This window comes from Diceros bicornis, chromosome X (assembly GCF_020826845.1).
Source record: "Diceros bicornis minor isolate mBicDic1 chromosome X, mDicBic1.mat.cur, whole genome shotgun sequence".
Lineage (NCBI taxonomy): Eukaryota > Metazoa > Chordata > Mammalia > Perissodactyla > Rhinocerotidae > Diceros > Diceros bicornis.
The window spans coordinates 134,171,248-134,181,513 of record NC_080781.1 but is presented as its reverse complement, the minus strand read 5'-3'; the positions used below and the strand labels follow the sequence as shown (position 1 = coordinate 134,181,513).

The 10,266-nt window shown below is 47.8% G+C and overlaps 1 protein-coding gene across 1 annotated transcript; it reads left to right on the top strand.

Moving 5' to 3' along the window:
• Positions 1-582: 582 nt before the first annotated feature.
• LOC131400627 (melanoma-associated antigen 11-like) lies at positions 583-2,159 on the top strand. The gene is given in 1 exon segment (XM_058535328.1): positions 583-2,159. A coding segment is annotated over 1 exon segment (741 nt). The 5' UTR covers positions 583-1,035; the 3' UTR covers positions 1,777-2,159.
• Positions 2,160-10,266: the final 8,107 nt, after the last annotated feature.

Sequence of the window (10,266 nt, the reverse complement as noted above, 5' to 3'; positions counted from 1 at the left end):
GGAACCCACAGAGTTTGGCCACCCCTTATTGTCCCTTGGTGCTTCCTATTAGCCCCTGGGCAGGTGTGGCCTGATGTGGGGACCCCTCACTTCCTTCTTTTCAGTCTCAGGGGTGTGTGATGTTGTTCTGAGAGTTTTGCCTCAGGGAAGCAGAGGGGTGGGGCCCAGGGACTGCCAGGGGAAAGGTGAGGACCCTGAGTGAGCATGCAGTGGACCACGCACTCCAGAAGAGTGGGGACATTACAGAGTCCAGCCCGCCCCTCCTGTCAGCACTGGGGGCCCAGGGCTCTGCTTTTAGTCTGCACCCTGACGTGCCCCCTCGTTTCCTCTTACAGGGGCTCCAGGAACCCCCAGGTGAAAGCCTTGGTCTGAGGCTCGTGTCCTCAGGTCACGGAGCAGAGGAGGCCCAGGCAGCGCCAGGAGTCAAGGCGAGGTACACACTCTGAACGTGTATCAAGGGGACACCCCATGCCAGAACCGAGAAGACCCCACAGTGCCTGAGCCCACCCCACCCCACTGTTGTCACCAGAACCTCGGGCTGTGCTGGGTGTACCCGGAGGAGCCGTCTCACTTCCTCCTTCAGGTTCTTAGGGCACAGTCCGCCCAGGAGGACAGAGCCATGCAAAGCTGAGAGCATCCCTAAACAGGAGACCTGGAAGTCGCCTTTGTTAGAGACAACAAGGGTTTGTTCCTCAGCTGATGCCGCTCACACTCCCTGTCTCCCTCAGGCCTGTGGGACTCCATCGGTCACCTCCTGCCTACGCTCCTGCGGGCTGCTGGACACATGTCACCATGCCCCTAGTTTGGATGAGTGAGCTCTGCAAATGAGAGGAAGACCATGAAGACCCAAGAGAGGCCCAGGGCCTGGTGGATGCGCAGCTGTCTGGGGCTGAGGAGGAGGAGGCCACATCCCACTCCTCCTTCCTCTCCTCCTCCTTCTCTATCCTGTTCTTGGGCACCCGGGAGGAGGTGGCTGCTGCTGTGACTCCAAGTCCTCCCCAGAGCCCTCAGAGTGCCTGGCCCTCCCCCACTGCCATGGCAGCCGCTCCATGGAGCCAATCCCAAGGCCATGGCTTCAGCAGCCAAGATGAGGAGGGACCAAGAGCCTCGGAGGACCCGGTAGACGCTGAGTCCTCACTCCAAGATGCACTACATTTGAAGATAGTTGACCTGATGGGGTTCCTGCTCCTCAAGTATTGCACAAAGGAGCCGACCACAAAGGCAGAAATGCTGAATCTGGTCATCAGAGATTACCAGGACCACTTCCCTGTGATCTTCAGCCAAGCCTCTGAGTGCATGCAGCTGGTCTTTGGCATTGATGCGAAGGAAGTGGACCCCAGCGACCACTCCTACGTCCTGGTCACCACCCTGGGCCTCACCCATGATGGGATGCTGAGTGGTGAGCAGAGCATGCCCAAGATTGGCCTCCTGGTGCTGCTCCTGGGCGTGATCCTCCTGGAGGGCAACTGTGCCCCTGAGGAGGATGTCTGGGAAACGCTGAGTGTCATGGGGGTGTGTGCCGGCATGGAGCACTTCATCTACGGGGAGCCCAGGGAGCTCCTCACCGAAGTTTGGGTGCAGGAACAGTATGTGCAGTACCGCCAGGTGCCTCACAGCGATCCTGGACACTAGAAGTTCCTGTGGGGTCCCAGGGCCCACGCTGAAACCAGCAAGATGAAAGTCCTGGAGTATTTGCACAGGGTCCGTAGCAGGGATCCCGGTTCCATCCTCTACCTGTCTGAAGAGGCTGTGAGGGATGAGGAAGAAGGGGCCTGAGCCAGAGATGCACTCAGGCACAGTCCAGGCCCACGTCCAGCAGCTTCTCCTGCCGGGCATGAAGTGAGGCTGCTTCTTCACTGTGTGTTTGAAGAGAGAGCAGTCAGCATCCTAAGTAGTGGAGGGCCAGGACGAGGTGGGGGGACACGGTGCATAGCGTCTTTGGGTTTCTGTTCTCTATGATAGATATGGGAGATGGATCTTGGTTTCCTTACCAATTTTTCAAATGGCTTCCCTATAATAGAAGGTTTAATTAGCTTCCACATCTAAGTTTTCAAATGACATTCATTACATATGAATTTGTACTTATCCAGTCCAAGAGGAAGAGTTTTGCTATTTTGTAAAATAATTGGGACACCTTCCATTGTAGTCTGTAACCGAACCTGGTGACATGGCACTGGAACAGGAATATCCTTGGAAATGTGAAAGAACTTAGCAGTCAAATTGATGGGGTCAAGAAATTGAAAAATAAATGTAGAAGGTACTTAATTCTTGGCTTCTTATCCCTTCTCTTCTGTCATTCTATTAAAGTAAAAGTTATGTATATACCCGGATTTGCTTGGATTATTCAAGAAATACAGAGAAATTTCATCTGAATAAATAAGACCCCTGCTCACTGGCTCATTTCTTCCGCAGACTTTTGCTGAGCCTCTGCTCTCTGGAAGGCCCTGTGTTAATAGTGGGGAAAGGAGGGTAAGGAGGACGCCCCCCACCCACAGACTGAGAGTCTAGGAGCCTCAGTCCTAGAAGGAAGGTGGTGAAGTGTCCCCCCCAGAACAAGTCAAAGAAGATGAGCGGTGGTGAAGCCCCAGGGGAGAGCACTCAGTGTAAATACCCCGAGCCAGGGCAGTGTGGGGCTTTGGGAAACTGTGATTCCTTCCGTGGGAGTTGATTGTAATGATGCTGGGTAGTGGCAGCAGCCAGACTCGCAGACGGTGTGTCTTAGGGCTGAGAAGAATGTTTGAAGACAGAGCAGGAAATTGCTCTGAGAAGTTTCTTTTGGATCATGGGTAAACCAGAGAGAAATGCTGACCTGGGGCAGGAAAGCTCTCCTGGGCTCTGGTCGCATTGCAGAACAATAGTGAAAACTGAGGTGTTTAATTCCCATCATTTGCAAGGATTACCTGAGAAATACAGTCGCATTCCTTTGAAGTGATGCCCTGAAGTCAGTGGCCTGGCACTCGTTTCCCAAAACTGGGAGAGCCAGAGCCCACAGCATAAATTAGGTTTTAATCTGATTTGAGGTTAATTTGGCCAATTGTATTCAAGGGCTAGATTTTTGGTGGAGATGAAATTAATGGATGGTCTGGATGACCACAGTCTGGATGAAGAGCAGCTTGGAGTGAGGGAAGGAGTTGGTCCTTGATTCTATTTCTAGGTTTGTGTTCCATCCAGCTGGGAAGACTCCCCCAGACCCGAATACTCACATGTATCCTCTAATTGGGAAGATTTACTGTGTTTTAATTATGAAACATCCTTTTTGGCTGATTAGCTATTCCGTGTACTATTGAGCTGCATGTTCGCTTATGACCTGAATAAAAATCAAGCAAAATTCCAGAGGAAAGTGTGAACAGCTTGGGTTCTTAGAAATAACCGCCAGTCCTCAAAGTTCCCATACACACCAGGCACTGTGCCAGTTCCTTTCCGTACATCACATACACACCTGCAGTTCTACAAGACAGGGCTCACCAACCCACTTCCTTCACAGAGGGAGAGTCAGAGGCTCAGAGGGCTTGCTAATTTTCCCAGGATCACATGGCTAGTAAGTGACAGAGTGACGGGGCGGAGACCAGAAACTGATCTGGATACATCTAGAGCCAACGCTGCTCCCACCCATCCCAGCCACGGCCAACCTTCTGACTCGTCGTTCATTTCTCTTCTCAGTACTCCATGATGTCTCTCAGGTGACAAAATTAGGACCTTGAGGCCCAGGTAGTGAAAGCCAGCCCAAGGAAGGAAGGCAACAATGAGAATCAAACACAATTTGGGGATGGTCCGAGGCTTGTTGAGAGCTGACTCCTCCAGGTGTCACCATTTCTGTCCAGTCCCAGCTCTTTCCTACATGATAGCACACTTCCCCTGGTCTTCCCCCATGTGCCCTCCTGCCCAACTCTGGAACCTTGTCAGCTGACAGGGTCGTCCCTTCTGCCTCCTCTGAAGGCTGCACAGAACCTCCTGTCCTCTCCACTGACACAGGGCATTCCTACTCCCTGCAGAGGTCCCCCTGATCCCATCAGAGAGCCACAGGCGTTTTCATGGAAAAGGTTACTTGGGACTGTGACGTTTAGACACCTGGTCATCCCTCCCTGGGAGTCTTCAACACATTCGCTGTTTTCCAAATGGGCTGTGAGTCGAGTCTGATTGCATCTATAATATACTGGGACCTGGGATACAACCTTGAAGCTACATAGAGGATTTGTGAAGCCACCCTCGGGTTCTCAGTAGGCCTTTAATGGGCTCCTTATTTGATGCTGGGAACTGAACACATACACAGATGAAAGAGCTTATTTAGGTGGTCAGAAATTAACACCTCGTCACAAACAGTAGCGGAGGAGCAAGTATCCACTGAAGCCAAATATCTACAAACCCTGGGATCCTCCTAGGAGGTGAGAAATGGTTCCCTGGTGGACATGTTAGGTCAAATTTAAAAAGAAAAAATAACCATTCTCCCACTTTCCTTCTCTAGTACCTGCCCCACAGGAAGGTCCTGGCTTTCAGTGAGCCTAAGGGCACCTGTGCAGGTGTTCAGAGAAGTTCAGTCATGTGGAGGGTAGCGGAGACTCACAGGTTAGGATTTTACCCATGCATCAAAAGGAAGGAGTAAATTCTCAGCCTACTGAGATTATAGATGGTATTGCAAAGTGAGGGCAGAAAAGTGCTGTTGAGTGAAGAAGGCGAACCCTCCCTGCTGAGATTGACAGTATCCTCCTAAAGTCAGATGCGGGTCTGTATTTCAAAGCATCTGTCGCATACTAGGCACTTAAAACTGCAGAGAATTTCAAGGCAAATGTGACCTCAGAAACTCTTCCAAGCAATGGACACGGTTGTGGTTATAACAAGTTATAATAGTTGCTTTGTGTTGAGCACCTAGTATGTAACGGTGCATGGGAGAGACCAGTGCTCGTCCATATCTTGTCTAGCTGTCTTCCCTGGATACAGGAGACACTACATTGCTAGTCCACTTGTAGTTATGGAGGGTCATGTGATGACCCTTTGCAAGGGAGACTTGAGCAGAAACATTGTTTGTCACATCCAGGCATTTGAGATCCAGTATGCCAGGTCCATGCTCTCTCTCTCAGTTCACCAGCAAACATGGTAACCCCGTGCTGAGATGGTGGAACCACAAGATGGAAGCAGTCTGGACCCCTGAGTCACCTAGAGTGGAGAGACCCTGGCAAACCGCATCAGCATTTATGTGCACCAAAAATACGCTTTTGTTGTGATAGCCTTTCAAATGTCAGGGTTGGTCTTTTGCCCCAGCTAGCAGGAACTTTAATTGACACAGTGACTATTTATGTTGTTAGGTTTATATAATAAAATACTTTATAATATAAATATTACAATATATTGCATATATTATATATTACATATATTCTTGTTGCAAAAAATTCTAAAATAGAGCTAAATCACAATTTCCCCCTTTACCAAATTCTTCCCAAATTCAGCCCCCTCATCTGAGGTCACCACAAATAACATATTGCTGTATGCTATTTCAGAGCTTATTCTGGGCTTTTTCATACATAAAGACATTATGAAATATGTGGCATTTTTAACGTACCTAGGTAATGAAGTACATACCGATCTGTCACACGACTTTGTCACTTAATAAGATGGATGCAGGGTATTCCCATGACAAAACATATAGATCTACCTCACTTTTGCAAAAAAACACCAAATAACCCTATTCAAAAATGTGCAAAGGAATTGAATAGACATTTCTCCAAAGAAGATATACATGTGGCCAATAAGCAAATGAAAAGGTGGTCAACATGACCAATCATTAGGGAAATGCAAATCAAAACCACAAGGAGATATGACCTCACACCCATCCGGATGGCTACTATCGAAAAAAAGAAAAAAAATCCCAGAAAATAACATGTCTTAGTGAGGATGTTGAGAAATTGGAACCATTGTGCACGGTTGGTGGGAATGTATGATGATACAGCCGCTTTGGAAGACAGTATGACATTTCCTCAAAAAATTAAAAATAGATTTACCGTAAGATCCAGCAATCCTTCTTCTGAATATGTACACAAACGAATTGAAAGCTGAGTCTCAAAAAGGTATCTGTACACCCATGTTCATAGCAGCATTATTCATAATAGCTAAAATGTGGGTGTGACATTGTGACTTTGAGAAAAATTTATATTTGGTCATTCAGATGACCAACATGTATTTCTCATATAAATTGGTCTTTGTCCAGGGTTCCTGACTCACAGCTCCCAAATCCCTTGGAATGTTCTAACTGTCGAGAGTGACCGAGGTGTCTCTTGCTATTAATGAGCTGACTTTTGGACCCCACCCAAGGATGGGGGCTATGCCAAGAGAACCAAGCATGCGATTAGAGGGTTGGAACTTCTAGTCCCACTGTCTTGACCCTTGTGAAGGGGAGAGGGCCTAGAGATTGAATCAGTGACCAACGGCCAATGATTTAATCACTCATGACAACGTAATAAAGTCTCCATAAAAACCCAAGAGGACAGGGTTTGGAGAGCTTCTGGGTTGGTGAACATGTGGAGACTCGGGGACAGTGGTGTGCCTGGAGAGGGTACGGAAGTTCTGTGCCCCTTCTTATGTACCTTGCCCTATGCAGCTCTACATCTGGCAGTTCCTGAGCTACATCCTTTTACAATAAACCAGTGATCTGGTAAGTAACTGTTTCTCTGAGTTCTGTGAGCCACTCTGGCAAATTAATTGAACCTGAGGAGGGGGTCATTGGAACCTCGGATTTCTAGTCAGCGGGTCAGAAGTACAGGTAATAACCTGCATTTGCAATTGGCACCTTGAGTTGTAGGGGGTCGTTGGAACCTCCAATCTGTAGCTGGTCACTGAGAGGCATGGGTAAGAACCTGGGCTTGTGATTGGCATCTGAACCAGGGGCTGGGGAAGTCTTGTAGGACTGAGCCCTTACCTGTGGAATCTGATGCTGTCTACAGGTAGATAGTGTCAGAACCAACCGGAATTCTTGAACACCAATAGGGTGTCAGAGAATTGCTTGTTGTATGTGTGGGAACCGCCCACCTCCAACGTTGAAATTGAGTCTCAGAACACAAGAAGAGTGAGAGCAAAGCAAGCATCTATCAACAGGTGAATGGATAAGGAAAATGTGGTATAAACATACACTGGAATATTATTCAGCCTTAAAAAGGAAGGAAATTCTGACATATGCTGGTGAACATTAAGACACAGAAAACTCATTTTAAATGAAGTCAGGAGGCCAGAAGAGAGAATTCTCATGCAGGAGCCTCTCAATGCACACTACAGACCCCAACAGGAAGAGAAATACCTTGCATCTCCCACAGGAAGATGCAGCAGAAGGAAGGAAGTAATTCCTGCTTGCCGAGCAACAGTTCAGCCAACGAGAGTTGTCCATAACTCATCCAATGAAAACTCACCATACTTTGAAGTTCCAGGTTCCTCCAGTGGACGATTTGTTTATAACAGCCCCTCCAAGGTTCATAAAAGAATGTTTTTCTCCTTTGTTTCTCTGGAGACACCTCTGGTTTGCCACAGACCACGTGTCCCCCATTGCAATTCTATTTTTTTGTTTGTGTGAGGAAGATCAGCCCTGAGCTAACATCCACGCTAACCCCCCTCTTTTGCTGAGGAAGACTGGCTCTGAGCTAACGTGTATTGCCAATCCTCCTCCTTTTTTTCCCCAAAGCCCCAGTAGATAGTTGTATGTCATAGTTGCACATCCTCATAGTTGCTGTATGTGGGACGCGGCCTCAGCTTGGCCAGAGAAGCGGTGCTTCAGTGCGCGCCCGGATCTGAACGCAGGCTGCCCGTAGTGGAGCGCACGCACTTAGCCGCTAAGCCACAGGGCCGCACCCCCCCACTGCAATTCTTTGTTGTTCCTGAATGAACCATTTTCATGTTAAAATAACTGGCTGTTGGGCCAGCCCGGTGGCGCAAGCGGTTAAGTGCGCGCGTTCTGCTGCGGCGGCCCGGGGTTCGCTGGTTCGGATCCCGGGCGCGCACCGACGCACTGCTTGGTAAGCCATGCTGTGGCGGCGTCCCATATAAAGTGGAGGAAGATGGGCACAGGTGTTAGCCCAGGGCTGTCTTCCTCAGCAAAAAAAGAGGAGGATTGGCGGATGTTAGCTCAGGGCTGATCTCCTCACAAAAAAAAAATAAATAAATAAATAAAAATAACTGGCTGTTTATTTGTTTTAGGTCAACATATTACAACAAATATGAGCCTTGAGGACATTATGCTAAGTAAAATAATCCAGACACAAAAACACAAATGCTGTGTGACTCCACTTATGTGAGGTACTTAGAATAGTCAAATTCATAGAGACAGAAAGTAGGGTGATAGGTGCCAGGGGTTAGGGAAAAGGCGGAATGAGGAGTTATTGTTTAATGGGTATAGAGTTTCAGTACTGCAAGATGAAAAGAATTCTGGAGATGGATGATGGTGATGGTTGTGCAACCATAAGAATGTACTTAATACCACTGAACTATACATTTAAAAATAGGATGGTAAATTTTATGTTATGTGTATTTTACCACAAAAAATATATATATATATATTTTATTAAAAAAGGACACTGTAACAGAAAGGAAGACTGCCTTAGATGGGCTCATCAATAGACTGGACCCAGCTCAGGACGGAATGAGCCAGCTTGAAGAAATGTCGACAGCAATGTCCAAAACTGAAATGTAAACAGAACAAAGAATGAATAAGATGGAAGAAAATACCAAAGAAATGTGGGACAAGTGCAAAGGTGAAAGATATTCATTAGTGGAATACCAGAAGGGGAAGAAAGAGAGAAAGAAACAGAAGAAATATTGGAAGTATTAATGGCTGAGGATTTCCCAAAAGTAATGATAGACTTGAAACCAGAGATTCAGGAAGGTCATTGAACACCAAGAAGGATAAATAACCAAAAAAATGTACATCCAGACATATCATATTCAAACTGCAGAAAATCAAAAGTGTGAGAGGAATCCCTTCTGTTATTTCTCTTGTCAACTTAAAAAGCCAAATGCCTGTTATTTTATCTCAAAATGAGTTTATTCAGGAATAGACAAAAGAATTGTAATGTGGGATGTGCATGCTATGGCAAACCATAGGCAAATCCGGAAAGGAAAGGAGGGGAGCTGCTTTTGTAGAGGAAAAGGGGGAGTAGGGAGGGGCTGTTCTAAGTGAAAGTCCTTTGGGGGAAAGTAACAATTCCGGGCGGCAAGAGCTTCTCATTGGCTGAGCATGGCATTTCTCATTGGCTGGGTTGTTGCTGGGTGGGGAGAGAAATCTTCCTTCACTAGTAAAGTAGTTTTACTTCCTGTCCAAGGTGCCAGCGTCCACTTCCTGTTTCGTGTAATTGAGGATGTATGATAGGGTGTGATAGCTCCCTCTGCAGGCCTTTCCAACTCCAATCCAATTTAGTTAAGGTTTCTTTTATTAATTTCCACACTCTCGCCCTATGCTCCTGCCACTTGGCCAGCGAGTCAGACCCATTCGAGGGAAGTGCACAGTTGTGTCAGGAGACTGAAGGCCCATCTCCTAGCAAGAGGACCACAAGGGGGCCCCTTGTGGGGCCAGTGAGTGTAGTCAAGGTGATCTGTCCCGAACAATTTTAGCTGCCTGTGACCAGTGTCAACGATGAGTGGTGCAGGCATTCTGTGTGAAAAGTGCCAGAGCTGGGCCCACCCCCGGCTGTGTCATAGTCAGTGCTGTCAGGTGTGCTCCCAGGCTCAGCAGTCAGTTTGGAGTCCATCACTTGAGGCAGCTTACAAAGGCAGCATGGTGCGTTCTCCTTCAGGAGGAGGGCAAAGCTTCCAGGAGCACTTCTGGAAAACCGAGATCAAAAAGCCCTCCCCGTGCACCACACCTCCCCTTTCTGCTCTGGAAGGGTTGTATGCAAGAGGGACAAAAGCATTTTCACAGAGAAACACTGGCATACAAGTGAGCCAGAAAGACACGTCATGTTCGGGAAGTGGTCAGGATGAAATCCTGGTTTTCAACAATTTTCAAAATGGATTTACATAAATCTTTTCATCCTGATCGCTTCTGCAGTGAGGGGTGGAGAAGAGAGCAATGCCTTTCTGGGGACAGCTCCGTTAACCCTCACACCGCCTGGTGCCTGCGCCAGGAGAAAGGTGAGGGAAACAGTCAGGTAATCGCTCCTTGTTGCAAACTGCGACTAACCCGGCTAGTCAATGGCAGAGGAACGTCCCGAGAGGGAGTCTCAGTGGGATCTGTCTGAAGTACGTGGAGGGCTCCCAGTCCCTGTAATGGGCCCTCCCCGGATGTACAACTATCAC